The sequence below is a fragment of the Gigantopelta aegis genome, chromosome 8 (assembly GCF_016097555.1).
Source record: "Gigantopelta aegis isolate Gae_Host chromosome 8, Gae_host_genome, whole genome shotgun sequence".
In the NCBI taxonomy this organism is placed as follows: Eukaryota; Metazoa; Mollusca; class Gastropoda; order Neomphalida; family Peltospiridae; genus Gigantopelta; species Gigantopelta aegis.
In genome coordinates, this window is record NC_054706.1 from 2,953,484 (window position 1) to 2,978,274 (window position 24,791).

Here is a 24,791-nt window from a genome sequence, read left to right on the forward strand (position 1 = left end):
ACATTAGGTAATACAGCTTTAACAATAAAATAAATTATCAACTTAATCCAAGGCAGATAATCAAATCTGAAAAAATTGGTTCTGAATCTAGTATAAACTCAAAATGCTTTTCATGAGAGCTAACTAAGTGATTATTAAGAAACAAAAATGATCTGGAGATCTAAGTATATGTTTAACAACCTTATTGTTATGTACAAATAAGAACAGAAGGCACAATAGTGACAACAAATTTAATTATGTTTTTGGTAAAGTTTTTCTTCAAATTTACTTTAAATTTTGCATAAAACTACAAATTTGTCTAAAATATAACTTAGCACCCTATAAATATGTCAAAATGACAATAAAAATCAACTTCTTTACAAATTTGAGTTTTCAGAATTTCATACATAAAAAATTAACAATGTTAATGGAAACTAAAGACATTAACCCACTATTGGCACATGCTATTTTTAATATAAAAATAAATTGCTATTAAAATCTTAGTTCAGGTTGCCTATATATAATACCATATTTAAGAGCAGTTGTATATGGCAAGTCAAATACCATGTAAAAAGAAATTATTGAAATCTTTACAGTATGAATTATAGGCCAAAACCAACTTTTCTTCAGTGCTAACTTTGATTCAAACTCCATTCAGAGCCATGTACAGAGATTATTGTCAAGGTCAAGGTCATTGTGAACTTGCATGATCGAGTGATGGCTAATTAATCAACCAGTATAGTTTAATTAAATAAAATGACAAAATCATAATATTTTTATTATGCACTGAATATGTGCTATAGGGTGTATACTACCAAATCAAATCCCATAGACGACAATAGTAACATATGCGGCTAAAACTCCTACCTGCAACGTATCAACCGACATAAACGCCACGGATATAAATACTACCACCCCTTACACTTAAAGTGAATCAGAAAAAAATGGGGGTCAAGCTGCTCGTTTCTGAGATAACGGGTAGCGTCTATGACTACCCTAGTTCGCACAAAATTCGAGTACTTTTTTTTACAGGTACCCCATACATGTTTCAAGCACAAGGCTACTTGACACATTGGTACTAGATGAAATAAAATTGCACATTTATTTTACCCAGATGAAACTATTATTTTTTACAACCAACACACTCACATTTATAACCAATCACAGGACTTGTGGTGTTCACTTCTCTATCAAAAGTTGGGTGCACCTCGAACTTTGACCCAGCCGGAAGTTATTTGGTATAGTACTACCTACAGTATAGGTCAGATGTTGTGTAGAAGTCAGGTTAGTGTTACAGTATAGGTCAGATGTTGTGTAAAAGTCGAAACCCAGACTTTCTCTTAGACATCATACAGAGACAGGTTAGTGTTACAGTATAGGTCAGATGTGTCTCTGGAAGTCGAAACCCAGACTTTCTCCTAGACCTAATTTAGAGACAGGTGGGTATTATAGTACAAGAAAGATGCTCTGTAGAAGTCGAAACCCAGACTAATGGTACAAAATAGGACAGATGTTGTTTAGAAATTGAAATCAAGGCTTTTTTTTAATACAGTCTACAAATTAGCTAGTGTTCTAGTATTTTGGCTATTAAGTTATGTTGTCTTATTGTCAGGGTACCTCTTAGTTCTCTGTATTTTGTTGCTATGTAGATACTTTGCCTCTTGTTGTCAGGGTACCTCCCAGTCGATGCCATGGCTGGCGGAGATGGTCGAGTCGAGCGAGGGATCTCTCGACGTTCTCCCTGTCCAATGTCTATGTGAGTTCCTGCTCCACGAACCCCCAGAACTCAGCGAGACCACGACGGACGCCGAGACTTTCAAAACAGAGAAATACAGGAGACGACAGGTACGATCAAATATTTAACAGACTGATGTACAAATTGAAGATATTTAGTGTGAGAAAGTGTATATAACAGATTCCCTGCTGGTTCTTGTTGGGAGTAATACACGAGACGACAGGTACGATCAAATATCTAACAGACTGACGTACAAATTGAAGATATTTAGTGGGAGAAAGTGTATATAACAGATTCCCTGCTGGTTCTTGTTGGGAGTAATACACGAGACGACAGGTACGATCAAATATCTAACAGACTGACGTACAAATTGAAGATATTTAGTGGGAGAAAGTGTATATAACAGATTCTCTGCTGGTTCTTGTTGGGAGTAATACACGAGACGACAGGTACGATCAAATATCTAACAGACTGACGTACAAATGGAAGATATTTAGTGGGAGAAAGTGGATATAACAGATTCCCTGCTGGTTCTTGTTGGGAGTAATACACGAGATGACAGGTACGATCAAATATTTAACAGACTGATGTACAAATTGAAGATATTTAGTGGGAGAAAGTGTATATAACAGATTCTCTGCTGGTTCTTGTTGGGAATAATACACGAGACGACAGGTACGATCAAATATCTAACAGACTGACGTACAAATTGAAGATATTTAGTGGGAGAAAGTGGATATAACAGATTCCCTGCTGGTTCTTGTTGGGAGTAATACACGAGACGACAGGTACGATCAAATATTTAACAGACTGATGTACAAATTGAAGATATTTAGTGGGAGAAAGTGGATATAACAGATTCCCTGCTGGTTCTTGTTGGGAGTAATACACGAGACGACAGGTACAATCAAATATCTAACAGACTGACGTACAAATTGAAGATATTTAGTGGGAGAAAGTGTATATAACAGATTCTCTGCTGGTTCTTGTTGGGAATAATACACGAGATGACAGGTACGATCAAATATTTAACAGACTGATGTACAAATTGAAGATATTTAGTGGGAGAAAGTGTATATAACAGATTCTCTGCTGGTTCTTGTTGGGAATAATACACGAGACGACAGGTACGATCAAATATCTAACAGACTGACGTACAAATTGAAGATATTTAGTGGGAGAAAGTGGATATAACAGATTCCCTGCTGGTTCTTGTTGGGAGTAATACACGAGACGACAGGTACGATCAAATATCTAACAGACTGACGTACAAATTGAAGATATTTAGTGTGAGAAAGTGTATATAACAGATTCTCTGCTGGTTCTTGTTGGGAGTAATACACGAGACGACAGGTACGATCAAATATCTAACAGACTGACGTACAAATTGAAGATATTTAGTGGGAGAAAGTGGATATAACAGATTCCCTGCTAGTTCTTGTTGGGAGTAATACACGAGACGACAGGTACGATCAAATATCTAACAGACTGATGTACAAATTGAAGATATTTAGTGTGAGAAAGTGTATATAACAGATTCTCTGCTGGTTCTTGTTGGGAGTAATACACGAGATGACAGGTACGATCAAATATCTAACAGACTGACGTACAAATTGAAGATATTTAGTGGGAGAAAGTGGATATAACAGATTCCCTGCTAGTTCTTGTTGGGAGTAATACACGAGACGACAGGTACGATCAAATATCTAACAGACTGATGTACAAATTGAAGATATTTAGTGTGAGAAAGTGTATATAACAGATTCTCTGCTGGTTCTTGTTGGGAGTAATACACGAGACGACAGGTAATACACGAGACGACAGGTACGATCAAATATCTAACAGACTGACGTACAAATTGAAGATATTTAGTGGGAGAAAGTGTATATAACAGATTCTCTGCTGGTTCTTGTTGGGAGTAATACACGAGATGACAGGTACGATCAAATATCTAACAGACTGACGTACAAATTGAAGATATTTAGTGTAAGAAAGTGTATATAACAGATTCTCTGCTGGTTCTTGTTGGGAGTAATACACGAGACGACAGGTACGATCAAATATCTAACAGACTGACGTACAAATTGAAGATATTTAGTGGGAGAAAGTGTATATAACAGATTCCCTGCTGGTTCTTGTTGGGAGTAATACACGAGATGACAGGTACGATCAAATATCTAACAGACTGATGTACAAATTGAAGATATTTAGTGGGAGAAAGTGTATATAACAGATTCCCTGCTGGTTCTTGTTGGGAATAATACACGAGACGACAGGTACGATCAAATATCTAACAGACTGATGTACAAATTGAAGATATTTAGTGGGAGAAAGTGTATATAACAGATTCCCTGCTGGTTCTTGTTGGGAATAATACACGAGACGACAGGTACGATCAAATATCTAACAGACTGACGTACAAATTGAAGATATTTAGTGGGAGAAAGTGTATATAACAGATTCCCTGCTGGTTCTTGTTGGGAATAATACACGAGACGACTGTTGACGCGCCATCAAATATCAACAAACTGAAGTACAAACTAAACATTTCTACTCATTATTTATATACAGAACGTCTATGTAAAGATTCCCTGCTGCTTTTTTATAAGAAATAGCCTATGCAGGTGTCTTTCTCTCTTGACCAGGTGTTTAAATATGTTGGACACCAAGTATCTAGTTTAAAATGGCCTGAGGTGTCGTTAAATATTCTTTTCCTGTTTTCTAGAGGGGTGGGGGGGGGGGACTTAGCTCAGTGGTGGGACACTCGATTGAGGTACAATAGGTCACATGATCAATTGTCTGTGGTGAACACATCAAACATCATCAAAGGCTGTGGTATGTGTAGTCCTGACTGAAGTAAGTGGATATGAAATATTCCTTGTTGTTAGTGGGTAGGTTTCTTGTTGCTCTAGCAATTCTTATTACTCTCCATAAAATACATTTCCTTGAACATCCCCATGTGCTTTGTTTAAAATGATAGCATTCCAAATTAGAATTCCATGGAAAACATGTCTTTTTCCTTTTATTATATACATCATTTTGTGCACGAAACACTCAGATTGTTTTAACATTATTTAAATGACAGATGTAATAGATCTAATCAACAAGATGTTGATGATATTTGTCTTAAAAAATTTCTGATTGATATGCATGTTTGTAGTAATGTTATCTTTGTTCTGTTCGTCTCAGAAACTGAAGAAACAGCGTCAGCTACTGGGTCGACTTCAGACTGTGGTTCACGGCGAGCGCAGCGACTCCAACACAACATTTGAGGTGCTTGACTACTTCCTCAAACGTCTGTCCTCTACACAGGCAGTTTCCAGGTCACAGGCTATCAAGGTAAACTAGCAGTGATAGGTTAATTCAGGTTGTGTCAGTACGACTAACGATCAGGGGCCTAATTGACTAAACTCTCGCAACTTTGCGATCTCGCAGTGCAATGCTAAAAGACTTGCAAAGAGGATGCTTTGTTGTCTAGTAGAGCCTAAGAGACCTTTGTGAATTAGGCCCCTGAATGGTTTGTGCTGTCAGCAGTGTGTGCTGTTAAATCAACAGTTTTCTAAAATATTAAACTTTCTCTCACAGTCACTTTGTGTCTATTGTTTATTTAGGGTCTGTCCATGGTTCTGTCAAAGTCACAGACTTCCCGAGACTCTGAATCGGATGATAAAATGGAGGTTGACACAGATTCAGGGAAGACAACTCATGCATGGCTGCTGGAAAATCTTCCCGCCTTGCCATTGTTCGAAGATGTCAAAGATCAAGCATGTCTGGCTCTCAGACAGGTACTTGTAATAGTCAGCTGGATTAGTTTCATGCATTTATGTCAGTTTTATATTTAAATGTTTTATTTGTGTTTTCAGGTAGTAAATCATATTTTAAAAACAAATAAAAGAAAAAAAGTTACGTTGTCCTAAAAAATAATTCAATTAAAATTGTGGGTGTTTTTTTTACGATATCAAATATTTTGGTCCTCTTCAACATCAAGTTGGTACAAGCTGTACAGTGCAAAGTTAACCATTACATGTTTACAGCCAGTACACCATGACTGGTATATCAAAGCCTGTGGTATGTGCTATCCTGTCTGTGGGATGGTGCACATAAAAGATCCCATGCTACTAATGGAAAAATGTAGTGGGTTTCCTCTCTAAAACTATATGTCAGAATGACCAAATGTTTGACATCCAACAGCTGATGATTAATAAATCAATGTGCACTAGCAGGTGTCGTTAAAGAAAAACCTTGAAACTTTTCATGTTAAAGAAAGATTTAATTTTTATACATTAAACGGATATCCTTTATTTGCATTTCTCTCATTGGTATTTAAAAAGCTTGCACCAAATGTATTTTGGTGAGAGGAAATACAGATACATGTGGGTCATAGGTCTCGTTAACTTTATCTGAAAAGGACCAAATATCAGAGTGTTCATCATTTGTTAATGCTCAACTTAAAATTGTTCAGCTCTAGAAATTTGTATCAGTTTAGTACAAACAATAGCAAAAGTAAATACCAAATGATGATATGACAAATACATTGTGCAATAGTTTCAGTAATATCACTGTCTCTTGTTGTTTGTTTTGAAGACTGTACTGCATAATTATTGTTATGTCTGCCATTTTGGCATTGATACAATTTTTATAATGTTGAAGCACATCTGATGTTAAGATTAAACTGATGTTTCTGACATTACGAATCATGTCTGGAGTGTCTTTGTTTAATTATTTCAGGCGTGTCAGATTGAAACGGACCCGTCTCTGGTCAGTGCATATGTTGTTTTCCTGTCCCAGCATGCAATGGACCAGAATCTACACAAGCTGGATGACCTGGCTCTCGTAAGTCATTATGCTTGGTTATTTATTTAGTTTTCAAACACTGGAAAACATTGGCCACATTATAGGACTAAAATCAATTACTGTATTAACTGTTTAATGTTGAAGATCTTTTTGCATTAAAATGGTGTAATGAAAGAATATTTTCTAGCATTTAGAGAACTGTTTTGTTTATTGCAAACATGTCATCGTTTTGAATGAAATTGCACAAACTGCCTCTCATTTGACATGTATCTCACAAATTGCACTAACTGCCTCTCACACGTATCTCACAAATTTGTCTTTAATAGTGTCATGTTCTTACACCAAGGGCTTGCTATCTTAGGAGTTAATTTGATATCTGTAGTTTTAGTAAATGTTGTAAACCATTGATTTCTATCCAAGAAAACGTTGTTACCAATAGTGGAAATTATTACAATTTTTTTTCCGTGAAATATTCTCTTTAATCCAAACAATCTGGCAAAGTTCCTTCTTATGCTCTCTTTATATTTTCATTAAGAATTCTATTTGACCCGACAATAAGCATCAGCAAATTCCTTTTGATTGAGAAAATGTATTCTAAATCTAACCTTTATTTCATTTTTATAGTTTTAACTGAGTTTTTTTTAAAATTATAAAGTTGATGGTTTTAAGGTAAATGCTTTTCTCCATGTACTCTTCAGGATCTGGCTCAGCTGATAGTTGAGCGGACGTCGGTTGTGAATCATATCCTGCCTGCCGACAGTGATGTGGGTTCGGCGCGCGACCTGAAGAACAAGACGCTGACCGCACTCATAGATCTCCACATGAACTACCTTGTCAAGGCCAAGGAGCCCGACAAAGAGGCGTATTCCTGGGTGAGTCCATTCACACATGATATCTCACTCATATGACAACCGACAGAGGCGTATTCCTGGGTGAGTCCATTCGCACACGATATCTCACTCATATGACAACCGACAAAGAGGCGTATTCCTGGGTGAGTCCATTCGCACATGATATCTCACTCATATGACAACCGACAAAGAGGCGTATTCCTGGGCGAGTCATTTCACACACAATATCTCACTAATAAGACAACCGACAAAGAGGTGTAATCCTGGATAAGTCATTTCACACATGATATCTCATTAATAAGACAACCGACAAAGGCGTATTCCTGGATGAGTAATTTCACACATGATATCTCATTAATAAGACAACCGACAAAGAGGCATATTCATGGGTGAGTCCATTCACACATGATATCTCACTCATATGACAACTGGCAAAGAGGCATATTCCTGGGTGAGTCCATTCACACATGATATCTCACTCATATGAAAACTGACAAAGAGGCATATTCCTGAGTGAGTCCATTCACACATAATATCTCACTAATAAGACAACCGACAAAGAGGCGTATTCCTGGGTGAGTCCATTCACACATAATATCTCACTAATAAGACAACCGACAAAGAGGCGTATTCCTGGGTGAGTCCATTCACACATGCTATCTCACTCATATGAAAACTGACAAAGAGGCATATTCCTGAGTGAGTCCATTCACACATGATATCTCACTAATAAGACAACCGACAAAGAGGCGTATTCCTGGATGAGTCATTTCACACATGATATCTCACTCATATGACAACCGACAAAGAGGCATATTCCTGGGTGAGTCCATTCACACACAATATCTCACTAATAAGAGAACCGACAAAGAGGCGTATTCCTGGGTGAGTCCATTCACACACGATATCTCACTAATAAGAGAATCGACAAAGAGGAATATTTCTGGGTGAGTCGTTTCACACATGATATCTCACTCATATAACAACTGACAAAGAGGCGTATTCCTGGGTGAGTCGTTTCACACATGATATCTCACTCATATGACAACCGACAAAGAGGTGTATTCCTGGGTGAGTTGATACAATTTTGGTTCAGCCAGAAATTGGAAATCATCGTTCAAATTCAGTTTACAAGAGGAACATCAGAACTTGGCCTCTTACGTTAACCATGCTGATTCTGCCTCTCATTCTCATTGTCTTAATACAGAAACAAATTCCCATTTCTCCCACGATTTCAATCTGTTTCAACCCTGTCTGTCAGTTTCCTCTGACTCTTGTCTTCTGTGCTGTCCATACGATCACCTACCTGTCTCAACTTCTTCCATGAGTGCAGTCTCTGTATACTTCCCTGCACCCAGCTGGCAGCCTCGTCCTCTGCTGCTAATAAAGGTAGTCTGATTCACGGCAGTAACTGACGACAGCTGGTAGTAGGAGAGTATAGTAGGTGTTGACAAGTCCATCTTAACAATGCCAGAAGTAACTACTGAACACTCTCTGAAGTGGTCACACTAAGCCCACAGCTAAAAGCTGATAGGAAATGGCAGTTTTGTGGCACGAATAGTGGTTGGAGAGAAGGACTGGGATGTAGAGGTGGACATCGAAATAAGTTGAAAGATAGGAGGAGCTGGAATTCAAAGGAGAGAAAGGATGGGGGGGGGGGGGGGGGGGGGTGGTGGGATAAAAAAACACAACAACCCAAAACCAACAAAACATTCAGTTTTGATCTCTGCTCAAAATCTTTCTGAAATGAACTATATTTCATGTGAAAATAATTAAATTTCCGGTACATTCATTACAGTATAACATCATCCCATTGGTACAGATGTAGCCACGGGAGTTTGTTAATTTCTCAATGAACGTAAAATTATGTAGTCAGGGAACATCATATCCTCAAGTTATCGTATGGAGTGCTATTGTTTATGGACCAAATATAAGCATAAAAATCAAGTTAAAATATCTTTTCTTAAGAAAGTTAAATAATTAGTAATTTTAGAATTTTGTAAAATCACAAAATTTATTATTCTATTTCGTAAAAAAAACTTAGCATCATTAAATTTTATTGTTTGATTTAGCCCACTAGAATGCCAAGTATGATGTCACATGATGACGTCATCGATTGGCGCACTACAACCTTACAGGAATGTCAACCAAACAATCGATTATGGGTAATAAATAGGATATTAAACTCGCTACCATTTTGTATCATGTTTATGTCGATTGTGAAATAATTGTTATTGTCACTTGGGACATAAACATAAACATGATATGAAATGGAAGCTCGTTTAATATCCTATAATTATGTTGTGTCTGTTTCAGTCTAACACACAGGACCAGATCATTCTCCAGTGGGAGTCGAGTGAATCGGCCACTATGCACATCCTTGTGGTCCACGCCATGATCATTCTACTGACCTACGGCCCGCCCAGTGGTGCGTATTACTTCATGTGTCAGTCACGTTCATATGACGAGATTACTGGCAGCTGTGTGCTTTACTCAAACACCTCATGCATTTAGCAACTTTGATGGACACAAAAACATTAATTGCAGGGTCGTACATAATGGAGGTGGGTGGAGGAGGTAGTAGAACAGTTAAACACCAAAAAACCACAACAAATCACTCAAAGCATGCTAAAAAAGATCAGATATTACTCGTCTTTGTTTTTTACTGCTACCCTAATTATTGTAGTCCAGTTGTGACCATGATTTGCATTACATCACATTAACATTTTCCTTAGTTTTTATCAAGAATTGATCATTATTTGATATGTTTTAACAATATGATGGCTTTAAGGCTTTTAACCTACCTTTAATGGTGTTACTGTTTTATTTGTCTGAAAAAAAAAAAAAATGTTTTCTTGCAGGTGAAAGTCTGTATCAAGATCTTCTAGAAACGTGGTTTCCCGAGACCGGACACCTGCCGTCTGCGTTTCTATTGGATACGTCCGAAGAGGCTTTGCTCTTACCTGATTGGCTCAAACTGAGAATGATCAGGTCTAGTGTTGACCGGTTGGTCAATGCAGGTAATCTCTTAAGAGTTGACATGTGGTCAGTACAGTCGAACATTTATTTGAATATTTTTATAAAGTGATTTTACAAATGCATTAAATTTTATTATCAATAATTTGTATTGATCTTTATTATAAATAATTTGTATTGATCTTTATTATAAATAATTTGTATTGATCTTTATGTATTTCTTGTAATTATTCATCAAGTAGCTAATATTGTATTTGTCCAGTCATGTCAGTAAATCACTTTCATCAAGAGTTAGAAATTAAGAAATATTTCCACTAGCCTAGAAAAGTTGCTAGTCCTCATACAGATGACTAGTTCTACATCACACTCTATTATTAATTGGAGCAATGTGATTGACAGATATGACCTACTTGTTAGTACATGTGTATAAAAGATTCTTTTCTGCTCTTCAGTAGGTGTAGACCATGTCTTCTCTCTCACTCTAAATCTAGTGTCAAAATGAATATTTATGATTCCAGATAGCCATAGTCCTGAAAAAGACACAGACTGTCAAATTTTAAGCAAAGACTTTTCAATGATTTTCTTTTACATATATATATATAACCCATAAATAGGTGTCATTAAACCAATATCTCTGTCCTCTCTACAAGAACTAGAGCTGTTGTTCGGGATCCCGGTGTTATTATTATTTAAAATGTTCTCAGGTGTCATTAAACCAATATCTCTGTCCTCTCTCTCTCTCTGTCAGCTCTACAAGAACTGGAGCCGTCTCAGCTGCTGGTGTTCATCCAGTCGTTCGGGATCCCGGTGTTATTATTACAACATTAAACCAATATCTCTGTCCTCTCTCTCTCTGTCAGCTCTACAAGAACTGGAGCCGTCTCAGCTGCTGGTGTTCGTCCAGTCGTTCGGGATCCCGGTGTTATTATTACGACATTAAACCAATATCTCTGTCCTCTCTCTCTCTGTCAGCTCTACAAGAACTGGAGCCGTCTCAGCTGCTGGTGTTCGTCCAGTCGTTCGGGATCCCGGTGTTATTATTACGACATTAAACCAATATCTCTGTCCTTTCTCTCTCTGTCAGCTCTACAAGAACTGGAGTCGTCTCAGCTGCTGGTGTTCGTCCAGTCGTTCGGGATCCCGGTGTTATTATTACGACATTAAACCAATATCTCTGTCCTTTCTCTCTCTGTCAGCTCTACAAGAACTGGAGCCGTCTCAGCTGCTGGTGTTCGTCCAGTCGTTCGGGATCCCGGTGTTATTATTACGACATTAAACCAATATCTCTGTCCTGTCTCTCTCTGTCAGCTCTACAAGAACTGGAGCCGTCTCAGCTGCTGGTGTTCGTCCAGTCGTTCGGGATCCCGGTGTTATTATTACGACATTAAACCAATATCTCTGTCCTCTCTCTCTCTGTCAGCTCTACAAGAACTGGAGCCGTCTCAGCTGCTGGTGTTCGTCCAGTCGTTCGGGATCCCGGTGTTATTATTACAACATTAAACCAATATCTCTGTCCTTTCTCTCTCTGTCAGCTCTACAAGAACTGGAGCCGTCTCAGCTGCTGGTGTTCGTCCAGTCGTTCGGGATCCCGGTGTTATTATTACAACATTAAACCAATATCTCTGTCCTCTCTCTCTCTGTCAGCTCTACAAGAACTGGAGCCGTCTCAGCTGCTGGTGTTCGTCCAGTCGTTCGGGATCCCGGTGTTATTATTACGACATTAAACCAATATCTCTGTCCTCTCTCTCGCTGTCAGCTCTACAAGAACTGGAGCCGTCTCAGCTGCTGGTGTTCGTCCAGTCGTTCGGGATCCCGGTGTTATTATTACGACATTAAACCAATATCTCTGTCCTCTCTCTCTCTGTCAGCTCTACAAGAACTGGAGCCGTCTCAGCTGCTGGTGTTCGTCCAGTCGTTCGGGATCCCGGTGTTATTATTACAACATTAAACCAATATCTCTGTCCTTTCTCTCTCTGTCAGCTTTACAAGAACTGGAGCCGTCTCAGCTGCTGGTGTTCGTCCAGTCGTTCGGGATCCCGGTGTCCAGTATGAGCAAGCTGCTGCTGTGTCTGGACAACGCGGTCGCCATTGACTCAGCGCGCCTGGAACAGGACGTCGTCGACAAGACGTACATGGCCCAGCTCATCGAGATCCAGCACAAGAGAGGCGCACAAGGGGGAGAGAACTTCAACAAGATGCTCAACTGTGCATCATCACCCGTTAAACAAGGTACGTATTTTTAATTTGAATCACAACATAAAGTACACAGAGTAAGTTGTAACAAGTATTGGTAGTATGAAGACTAATTGTTGACTTGTCAAACTGTAAAAACTGTCCTGTTTTGGGGTTGTTTTTATGTGGGTTAACAGGTAAAAATACTTAATGATTAGAAAATTAGATTATTGATTGAAAATAGTTTAAACAAAAAAGTGTTAAGTTTTGCCCACAACTCTTACAATGACATTACCTGACTACATTTTATATCCCAAACAAAATTTGGTGAGAGTGTCATAATTATATAATGATTTTCACAATCAGCACTGTAAGCGAACTAAATCCTTCAGCTGGCTGCTGTGCTTTAGTTAATCCATTGCCTTAATACTGGTAGGTCCTGGGTTCACATCCCGGTACCGACTCCAATCTAGAGTGGGGAGCATTGGGGAGGTGTAAAATGATATCACTGACATCTATCATTGACCACTAACCATTAACCCCTGTCTTTGACAGACAGCCCAAATAGCTATGGTGTATGTCTGGTACACTGTGCTTGAACCATAATATAAATTACATATGAAACTAAACTTTGACATTAACGAGTTCACATTTGCAGTGAAAAGACATCTTCCAGTGAGAAACTTATATTACTATAGTCTTGACATCTGAGACAAAGTCTTTTCTTAACTCGTTCATCTTTTATACTGCAGTCATAAGTGTAATCTTTTTGATCTGTTTTCAATGAAAGACAAGCCGGATTCCGAGGCGATGTTGACCGAGTCAAGTGTACCATCATGTTGGCAGGTCAAGAAAGAGGAAGACTCTACTTTGTTTGGCTCTCCCAACCAGCTCGTTCAGTCTCTGTTACAGGTAGGTGGAAATCTCGACTCTTGTCAAGTGTGTGGCCACTTTGTTTGGCTCTCCCAACCAGCTCGTTCAGTCTCTGTTACAGGTAGGTGGAAATCTTGACTCTTGTCAAGTGTGTGGCCACTTTGTTTGCCTCTCCCAACCAGCTCGTTCAGTCTCTGTTACAGGTAAGTGGAAATCTCGACTCTTGTCAAGTGTGTGGCCACTTTGTTTGGCTCTCCCAACCAGCTCATTCAGTCTCTGTTACAGGTAGGTGGAAATCTCGACTCTTGTCAAGTGTGTGGCCACTTTGTTTGGCTCTCCCAACCAGCTCGTTCAGTCTCTGTTACAGGTAGGTGGAAATCTCGACTTTTGTGAAGTGTGTGGCCACTTTGTTTGCCTCTCCCAACCAGCTCATTCAGTCTCTGTTACAGGTAGGTGGAAATCTCGACTCTTGTCAAGTGTGTGGCCAGGTTCATGTATATAGAGAATAACTGATTATTGTGTTAAAGGGACATTCCCGACTTTGCTGCATTGTAACATGTTTCCGACTAATAAAATAGTTCTACGATTAAACTTACATATTAAATATATTTTCTTGTTTAGAATATCAGTGTCTGTATATTCAATGTGTTTCTGGTCGTCTTAATATTTGTAAAAAGCCCAAACTGGATTATGTCTTCAAATAATTTCGTACATACTAAAAAATAATATTTGAGGAAATAAAATGAAATTTAACCTAGCAAAAATATTAGAACGATCTGGAACATATTTAATATACAGCCACTAATATTTTTTGCAGAAAAATATATTTGATATGTACATTACAAAGTTCCTCCGTTAGTCGATAATATATTAAAAGTTGCAGCAAACTCAGGAATGTCCCTTTAAGATATCGGCTTTATCCTGCAAAGGTTAGGAAGACGAATGCTATGAAACTTTGCTGAGCGGCATTCCTCATTTGACGTGAGCAGGATAAAGCCAATATCTAAATTAATAACCAGTTATTTTATGTATCCTGCAATCCAAGAGGAAGAGTTTGAAAACCATATTTATTCCTGTTTTTGTACTTGAATTTAGTACCATCAATCTAGCAAGACTTTGTAGTATGATGTCATACAAGATACTCGACATTATACAACATACATGACGACATTCTTTGTAAGATGCATTGTTGATTGTCTCTTGGGCATAATAGTTGATCTAAATGCAATTAAAATACATAAATTAAATTGTCCTTATTATTCAAGAAGAAAACATTCACAAAACAAGATTTAGAGTATTTCTAGTCATAATGAAAAGACAATTTTCTATAGACATTACCTGTCCTCAAACAAGTGCACCTCCCCCCCACGCAAGTGGTCTGGTCCGAACATCCCAACAGCCAATGGGATGGCCTAAATTCTTCTACTGTATACTGCTCTCTAGTTCCGGTCACATGACTGTAACTTCCTTCTTTTTCTCTTCGCGAAAGGGTCTGGACGTCTTTTGTTTGGCTCTGTTTTGGAGTCAACTTTTTTTATAAGACCTTTGGTTTTGTATTCGTGTTGGGTGAAATGTTTTTCACCTTATATTTCGTTAGCTTCGTATAGCTTCGTATGTTCTTCGCGTATTCGCTTGACTTTCAAGCGTTATTACATGAAATGTTGTTATATTGCCGGTTGTCGTGTCGGACGCCATTTGCAAAATGGCGTCTTTGTTGACCGACTTTGTGTTTGTGTCATGGTTTCTTTTCTTTCTCTTTCACAGATTGAAAACTTATTATCATGTCAGATGTTAATGTTCAGCGTCAGGTACGAGCGTGCCTACGCTGTAAGAAGTTCACTGCAGGCGGCGACCCTCATGAATTATGTCCGGGTTGCCGTGTTCCTTGTAGCCTCTCTTCGAGATGCGACCTGTGTTCGGGCCTGTCTACTGTCGAGTTCGCGGCTTACTTGAAGGTGCTGTCGGCGAGAGCCAAGAAAGTGGAATCTTCGCCGTCAATTGCGGACTCCATAGCAGATGTATTACGTTCGATGCTACCTACTATGCTGAAAGAGACTATGGCGTCAATGGCGGCCTTACCACAACCGGCGGGTTTGGGACCAGGTCCGGTTCAAGTCCCCTCTTCGGGGGGTGCGGCTCCAGGATGCAAGACTTCAGATGACAGGCCTGCAGTTACTACGCAGCCCTCGGACAAGCCGACTCAATCAGTTAGGCGTTCCACGGCCTCCAAGGATCACCGATCTTCAAAGTCATCTTCGGCGCAGCGGAGCCGGGAACGGAGCCGGGCTCGTAGCCGTTCCCCACGACCTGCACGTCTCCCTACGGGTTCCGTGGATCGGCAGCGCAGACCTTCTATTGACGCTTCAGAGGGTTCTCGACGGGACCGTCCACGGTCCGGTTCACCAGTGAATTCTGTTTCGGCGGATCGATTAGCCTGTGCTCGAGTGCTTCGAGACTTTGGAGATGCAGCGCCTACAGCGGTTTCCGTCATTGATGAGACTGAATCTTCTGATCATATGAATATGAGGGATTGCTTGGCGGCAGTCTATGACATGTTGCCGTCCTTGCCACATCCACCAACGCCGTCCAAGAAGGGACCGACACCGATGATAGCGACTGATGTCCCTCCGGAAGATGTGGTGATCCGTTCCTTGGCTGCCGGTACACTCGTATCCGAGGTGGCGACGGATTTAGACCGCACTTTTAAAGACACAGCGTCTTTCGTCGCCTTCCCGACTTGGGGTCACCGTATGTATCCGGTATTTGACATGACCTTTACAGATGTAGCTCCGTCCTTGGATGAAGACGTTCACCGTCTTGGGAAGTCGTCAACCGTGGATTTGACAGACAAACAAGTACAAGCCATGGATACTGCCCAGAGACGTTGCTTGTTTGTATTATCTTACTTGGACGTTTTCCTTGCGGCGATGGCCACCCAGGCAAAAGATGCACGGTGCTACGCGCTATTTCAGCAATCAGCGCAGATGCTAGCTTTCCTGACGTCTTCGGTGACTTCGATGTCCTCGATGTTAATGCAATATCGTCGCCAGGCTTATTTAAAGAAATCCACTTTGGATTTTCAGCATAAGAAGGAGCTGTTAGCTCAACCGTGGTCAGCAACTAAGCTTTTTGCAGGCAAAATTTCTGAGGTGGTGAAGGCCAATGATAAGGACCAACAGTCGACAGCAACTGTCAAAGCGTTGCAACTTATTTCAACATTGGAATCTACAAAGCGGAAGTCTACATTCACACCACAACCACCATCTAAACGCTGGAGAGGTTCCTTTCGAGGTCAACCTTCTCGAAGGTTTCCGGTCAGACGACCATCCGGTCCGCCAGCTCGGACCCAGGGGAAGCCTGGTCGACGTTGACGCCAGCCAACAGATCGTGGACTGCTCAGATTGCTTCAACCTACGCCTGCCCCTGATTTTGAACCAGAACAACGATTCGGTTTTGACGCTTCCGGTGTGTACCACACCGGTCGAAAGATCCATGGTCGGAAGTCGACTTCGCCGTTATTGGCGAAACTGGCAGACACTTTGCCAAGATCCGTTTGTCACGTCGATCTTGAAGACAGGGTATCGTCTGCAATTGTCTGCCATCCCTCCATTGACCACTTCACCTCGAGAACCGCGGCATTCCGTTGCGCAAATCAAGGTTCTACAGGAGTCCGTCAACAAGCTGGTGGAGAAGGGAGCCGTTCGCAGCATTTCGGAAGTACAATTAACACCCGGATTTTACTCGGACATCTTTCTCGTACCAAAGAAAGATTCTCCAGAGCTGCGAATGATTCACAACTTGGCGGTCTTCAACGACCGCTATCTGTCTCCTCCTCCGACCTTCAAGATGTTAACGTTGCGAGATATCATAGCCGTGATCAGACCGGGGGATTGGCTTGCCTCGCTAGATCTCAAGGACGCCTACCTGCACGTTCCGATGCATGCCGATTTCCATCACTACCTACGGTTTGTGCTACAGGGTCGGCATTACGAATGGAAAGTCCTGCCCTTTGGGATATCCATAGCGCCATGGCTGTTCACCAGAATCACGACTCCGATGTCACGCTTCCTGCATCGCAGAGGTATATCCTTTTACCCATACCTCGACGATTGCCTGATGAGGTGTCACAGCAAGACAGGGCTGACTGCACATGTTGCCTTCATCATGGACTTTCTCAAGCAGCTGGGTTGGATTATCAACATCGAGAAATCTCGACTGGCTCCCACACAGTCTCTACAGTTCATAGGCGCTTGGCTTCGACCCGACCTGGGCCTCGTTCAAGTTCCCTTAGACCGTTGGGAGAAGATCCAGACCATGATTGTCATAGCCCTCACCGCTCCAATGACCTTCCGCGGTTGGCAGAGTCTCCTGGGTCTCCTCACTTCTGCCCAGGATTTGACACTCAGAGGTCGTCTCCAGTTGCGGCGCTTGCAGATGTTTCTCAACCCGTTTGTTCGTTTCAACAATCCGGACTTGATCATCTCACTTCCAGACGATCTACGCTCCAGCCTGCAGTGGTGGCAGCTCCGATCGAACGTCTTAGAAGGTGTCTCTATGCGGGCCTTCATAGCCACTCATCACCTATTCGTCGACGCGTCACTGGAAGGTTGGGGAGCCCATCTAAGCAACCAGACTACTTCAGGGCTGTGGTCTCCCGTCGAACTCGGACTCCACATCAACCTGTTAGAGTTGTTGGCAGTCTACTACGCTATCCTTCATTGGCGACAGATGTTGACGGAAGCCTCTCTCATGGTGGCCACAGACAGTACGACCGCGGCGGCTTACATCAATCGTCAGGGCGGAACTCACTCCAGCAGTCTGCTGCAGTTGACTTATCGTCTCTACAAGCTGGTCGACGAAATTCCGTTGCAACTTCGGGCTCGTCATATTCCAGGGGTTTGCAATGTACTAGCCGACACTTTGTCCCGGCCGTCGTCTCCACAGCCGACGGAGTGGATGCTCCATCCGGAAGCGTTTCGATGGGTGTGCGACAGACTTTGGACACCAAACATCGATCTTTTCGCCACACGATTCAACCATCAGCTGAGGGTTTACGTGTCTCCGGTGCCGGATCCCGAAGCTCTGGATCTCGACGCATTGGCCATCAGCTGGGAACAGATGGACGCGTACGCTTTTCCTCCACCAATCCTCCTTCCAAGGGTGCTTCAGAGGTTTCAGCTGTACCATTGTCGCCTGTTGCTCATTGCTCCGATGTGGCCATCCAGGATGTGGTATCCAGATCTAATACGTCTTGCCGATCCACATCCTTTACCGCTGCCAGACTGGGATCATCTGTTGCTGCATCCCACGTCAAGACTGTACCATCCACGTCCGCAGTTGTTCCAACTGCACGCGTGGACTTTATCTCCAAGAGTTTGAGGAAGAAAGGTTTTTCTTCACAGTCTACGGCGGCCATTTTGAAAGCGCACAGATCATCTACTACTGCGGCTTACAACGTCAGATGGCTTTGCTTTCACCGATGGTGTGTTAGAAAAAAGATCAAACCTCAGACGATACAGATACCTCGTCTTGCTGATTTTTTGCTATATCTGCGGACCACTTTACGATTGAAGGGGTCTACCATCGCTGGGTACGTTTCGGTCATCGCTACTGTTCGTGATGTAACTACTGGAACGAAGTTATCGGGTATTCCTGAGATCCATAAAATGATCAAAGGTTTTCGCCTTGAAGATCAAGTACACCGGTTTCGGCCACCAAGATGGGACCTGAATTTGGTGTTACGAGCGTTATCGACTGCACCTTATGAGCCGATCGAGTCCTCTTCCCTGCAAGATTTGACACGGAAGACGGTGTTTTTACTCGGTTTCGCCACAGCTGCTCGTGTCTCAGAACTTCATGCTCTTGATGTCGATTTGGTACGTTTTCACCGAGATCGGCGTGCAGTCAACTTGGGGTTACTCATGAACTTTATTGCAAAGAATCAGTTACCAGACCAAGCGCCTCGCTCGTATGTTGTGCAGGCCCTCTCCTCTATCGTTGGTCCGGCGGACGTTGAGGACTTGGCGTTGTGCCCTGTTAGAGCCTTGCACCAGTACATCGAGAGGACCAGATCTTTTCGACAACATCGTAAAAGACTTTTCCTTTCCTGTAACCAGAGTCGGTTGAGGGATATTACCAAGAACACGGTGGCCACCTGGATCCGGTCTTCTATCCTGACCGCGTATCAGAAGGAGGGTTTACCTGCTCCGTCTGCTTCCAATCCGCATGAACTTCGTGCCTTGGCTGCCACGATGTCCCTGCATTGCAACACATCCATTCAGCACATCATCACTGGCTGTTTCTGGGCGACGGACTCCATCTTTGCCAACTATTATCTGAGGGATATCTCCACAGAAGACGTTGAGGGGTTCCATCATCTGGGTCCGGTTGTTGCTGCACAGACTCTGTTGAATACAAGCCATCCTCGTCGCCGTTGATGTCTGTCTGATTCTGGGCTGCATACCGAGATGTCCACCGAATCGACAGGTGAGGATTGCTTAGACTTTTGTTCTTTTGCACAGTTCACGCACTGGTGCCGGAACTTTTGTCTCGATAACCTTAACCCTTCACTGCATGTGGTTATTGGCTGTCGTTATTGAACTAACAGATCTTTGGTGTACTAGACAGAAAACATTCGGGGGTCTTGTTTTGTTCAATGTTCTGACGGATGCACCTCATTAGGTTGTCGCTTGTTATTGAAAAACTATAACACTTCAATACGTGAGGGTTACCTAACACCTGCATCCCTGGTGGCTACGTCTTCCCACCCTGTCAGAACCAGCATAAGATGTGGCTTCCGCCTCCTGGTTCATGTGTTCTAGGAGCCGTACCGCCACTGCTGACGGATGCCACCATTCTGGTTGTTGTTACTAACATCACCTGCATTGGTCTGTGACGGGCATCCCTAGGAGGAGGGTTTACCAAGGTTGGCCTTATTCTTCCACTAGTCAGCCTCTTTCCGGTTGGGGAGTTATCACAAGCATCTACGGATCTCGGCACCCACCACCATCTGTTGAATGCTGCACTTGTTTGAGGACAGGTAATGTCTATAGAAATGGAGAAAACTTGAGTGTTTTCTCTTTTATAGATACATTACCTGTCCTCAAGATTCATCCCGCCCGGGCCTCCCCGCTTCCTGTTCTCCGTGCGATGCGCTCATGGAAAAAGAAGGAAGTTACAGTCATGTGACCGGAACTAGAGAGCAGTATACAGTAGAAGAATTTAGGCCATCCCATTGGCTGTTGGGATGTTCGGACCAGACCACTTGCGTGGGGGGGAGGTGCACTTGTTTGAGGACAGGTAATGTATCTATAAAAGAGAAAACACTCAAGTTTTCTCCATTCTTTACTATTTGTTTTCAAACCAGCTATTTCATTGATGTATACTATTCCTTAGTTAAAGAGATGATAAGTAACAGAATGTAATTTGTGAATATATTGTAAATAGAACTAAACTGGTGTGTGTGTATATAGTTTTATTGGCTATAATTTTCTATTTCAGATATTTATGACTCCTGGTATTTCCAGCCCATCTCTGAACAAATCTTTCCAGTCTCTAATAAAGGTATTGAAGGTTTTGTGTGGCTCATCTTAATGGCTTGAATAACTTTAAAAGAAAATCATTCTTTTCAACATGCTTGTGTATGAAAAAATGAGTTAAGGCATAGAATATTTCACTTATGTTATAAAAAATGTTTTGTTTTAAACCCAACATCTGATTTTATTACTTTTTACTCCAGACATTTTGTTAACTTTGATTTTGACCTTTGACTTTTGCCAATTTAATTTCTTCATATTATAGTTTTTAAAATTATTTGTTTTTATGTTTTTTGGAAATCGTAATTGAGCAGTTTTTGAATGTTACATAATACTGTTGAATGTTGGATAATACTGTTGAATGTTACATAATACTGTTGAATGTTGGATAATACTGTTGAATATTACATAATACTGTTGAATGTTACATAATACTGTTGAATGTTGGATAATACTGTTGAATATTACATAATACTGTTGAATGTTAAATGTTACATAATACTGTTGAATGTTGGATAATACTGTTGGATAATACTATTGAATGTTGCATAATACTGTTGAATGTTACATAATACTGTTGAATGTTGGATAATACTGTTGAATGTTGCATAATACTGTTGAATGTTACATAATACTGTTGAATGTTGGATAATACTGTTGAATGTTACATAATACTGTTGAATGTTAAATGTTACATAATACTGTTGAATGTTGGATAATACTGTTGAATGTTACATAATACTGTTGAATGTTGGATAATACTGTTGAATGTTACATAATACTGTTGAATGTTAGATAATACTGTTGAATGTTACATAATACTGTTAACTTGTTTGTTCAGGCTGTGTCTGGAGATTGTAGCAGAGCTGAGGAAGTTCTCTCAGCGTTTCAGCAGGTTTGATGTTCTTCTCTTTTCGAGTTAAATGGCGAGACTATACATTATGATATTTCAGACAGAATACACTTTTTAGCATTACTTTTCGGCTTAATATGGTGTGATAATAAATTTGACAGTATTGTAAATGTAACAGCAGGTAAAACAAAATGAACTTGGTAGCCTGACGTCTCAGCTTTATTGTGTCGTATATTTCTATATGATGCTCGAAACCTTTGTGGTATATGAGTATGGCAAAATTCACACACACTTTTATTCTACTGAACTGGTCCAAAAGGATGACTGGTAATGCAATAAACTTCAGAGGTCAAGTTATATCACAACAAAAAAACAAAAAAAGGAAAAAAGAAAAAGATAAATTGTCTTGACGTTTGCCTTTTCTTTCTTTTTTTCTACAGATTTTCAAATTGATATATTAAAGATGGTTCAGGCTTTCTAATGAAATGAATTAAAATTTTACTTACCAAACATATTAAGATGTTTTAAAGTTATTGTACAACTGAATGTGACATTTAATTAATTGTAATTGCAGATTTTCAACTCCCCTCAGTCTGCGGAGTTCTGTGGGAAAATGTTTGACATGCCTTCCAAATCCTGCCCTCTTCTAAAACTGTTCATAGCCAAACAGGTAAGCCATCTTTGTGTTAAACTGTCCTTTTAAAATTTATATCTAAGTCTTAAACAGGTGGTTATTGTCTTTACGTTCATGGTCAATGTTTGTGTTTTAATTTATAATATAATAAATCTCAAATTGTTCATATTACATGATACAACATTTTCACTCTATATAACCGTTTTGTTTTCAGTCATCGCTACACCAACACCTGAAGCCTATGATGGATCAACTGGAGAGTTTGTCTAAAGGTCGGAACTCGGCTCTGTCTTCTCTCGTTTACCAGTTCCTCACCTCCTACGGACAAGAGAAACACTCGAGTAACGAGTCTGAGAAAGCCGTCCCAGAGGGAATGTTCCAAACCAAGGGCAAGCTAGACTGTGACAAGTTCATTCAAGGTGATCGAACCTGCATGATATATAAGCTGTATAATTAGACAAACTAATACCAGAGTCGGTCGTTTGTGTTGGAAGAAAAACTAAACAAAACATACCTTTTTGTCTCATTAGATATTTTGGACAAGTTTTATGGTCCTTGAACTTGGAAAATATGAAGAAACTTTTTTCCAAGACTTGTTTTTCTTCAATGCTTCAAGATATTGAGTTGAAATTTGTGCATAGCTTTATCATGTTCTGTCTGTTACAGATCTGTTTTGACTTTCATGGCCATTTGTCCATTTTTTACATAGTTATGGCCCTTGAACTTAGGAGATACAACAACAACAAAAATCATACTTTTTTCTTCAATACCTCAAGGTATTGAACTGACATTTTGTGTATAGCATTATTATGTTCTATTACCTGCCAAGTTTTACTTTCATGATGATTTACCCAATTTTTACAGTTATAGCCTTTGAATTTAGGAGATTGGAAAATGTGTTGGTTCCAGTAGTGGACATGTATTGCTTTAGCAGTACTCTCAGAATGCTTGTTTTAAGGTTTTTTTTATTTAAAGCCATTCAGGCTGGTGATAAATCAAATTCCAAGTATTTGGCTCAACTTTCTATAGAGAAATGTATTGTGATGATTATTTTTTTCATCAAGATGTTTATTTATTGTTTACAGCTATACAGACTGTTGATGAATCAAATCTTGAGTGTTTGGTACAGCAGTGTATAGAGAAATCTATTGAAATGAAGGATACAGCAGCGAGCGTTGGTATTGCGTGCAAGGTGTTGCTAGACTCGGAGCAGAGGTGTGTACTTATCATGTTCACAGTTTCTTTTAGCAGAATAAATCATGTAAATAGAGAATACGCAAGTTTCCATTTGACACCATTTATCTTACAACGAGTTGTTTAAAACATGTAAATAGAGAATAATACGCAAGTTTCCATTTGACACCATTTATCTTACAACGAGTTGTTTAAAACATGTAAATAGAGAATAATACGCAAGTTTCCATTTGACACCATTTATCTTACAACGAGTTGTTTAAAACATGTAAATAGAGAATAATACGCAAGTTTCCATTTGACACCAGTTATCTTACAACGAGTTGTTTAAATCATGTAAATAGAGAATAATACGCAAGTTTCCATTTGACACCATTTGACACCAGTTATCTTACAACGAGTTTATCTTACAACGAGTTGTTTAAAACATGTAAATAGAGAATAATACGCAAGTTTCCATTTGACACCATTTATCTTACAACGAGTTGTTTAAAACATGTAAATAGAGAATAATACGCAAGTTTCCATTTGACACCATTTATCTTACAACGAGTTGTTTAAATCATGTAAATAGAGAATATTACGCAAGTTTTCATTTGACACCATTTATCTTACAACGAGTTGTTTAAAACATGTAAATAGAGAATAATACGCAAGTTTCCATTTGACACCATTTATCTTACAACGAGTTGTTTAAAACATGTAAATAGAGAATAATACGCAAGTTTCCATTTGACACCAGTTATCTTACAACGAGTTGTTTAAATCATGTAAATAGAGAATAATACGCAAGTTTCCATTTGACACCATTTATCTTACAACGAGTTGTTTAAAACATGTAAATAGAGAATAATACGCAAGTTTCCATTTGACACTATTTATCTTACAACGAGTTGTTTAAAACATGTAAATAGAGAATAATACGCAAGTTTCCATTTGACACCATTTATCTTACAACGAGTTGTTTAAATCATGTAAATAGAGAATATTACGCAAGTTTCCATTTGACACCATTTATCTTACAACGAGTTGTTTAAAACATGTAAATAGAGAATAATACGCAAGTTTCCATTTGACACCATTTATCTTACAACGAGTTGTTTAAAACATGTAAATAGAGAATAATACGCAAGTTTCCATTTGACACCATTTATCTTACAACGAGTTGTTTAAATCATGTAAATAGAGAATAATA

General features: G+C 40.0%; 1 protein-coding gene across 1 annotated transcript in view; it reads left to right on the plus strand.

Moving 5' to 3' along the window:
- The window catches only part of LOC121380207 (integrator complex subunit 1-like), a 73,035-nt gene that overhangs the window by 30,540 nt on the left and 17,704 nt on the right, over positions 1-24,791 (plus strand). The window contains exons 21-34 of the mRNA XM_041509021.1: positions 1,651-1,824; positions 4,904-5,053; positions 5,326-5,499; positions 6,443-6,547; positions 7,207-7,380; positions 9,676-9,787; positions 10,221-10,379; positions 12,316-12,564; positions 13,298-13,419; positions 20,881-20,943; positions 21,757-21,810; positions 22,343-22,438; positions 22,617-22,821; positions 23,488-23,617. Of these exons, the coding sequence (XP_041364955.1) occupies positions 1,651-1,824; positions 4,904-5,053; positions 5,326-5,499; positions 6,443-6,547; positions 7,207-7,380; positions 9,676-9,787; positions 10,221-10,379; positions 12,316-12,564; positions 13,298-13,419; positions 20,881-20,943; positions 21,757-21,810; positions 22,343-22,438; positions 22,617-22,821; positions 23,488-23,617 (1,967 nt within the window). The remainder of the gene's footprint in view (positions 1-1,650; positions 1,825-4,903; positions 5,054-5,325; positions 5,500-6,442; positions 6,548-7,206; positions 7,381-9,675; positions 9,788-10,220; positions 10,380-12,315; positions 12,565-13,297; positions 13,420-20,880; positions 20,944-21,756; positions 21,811-22,342; positions 22,439-22,616; positions 22,822-23,487; positions 23,618-24,791) is intronic.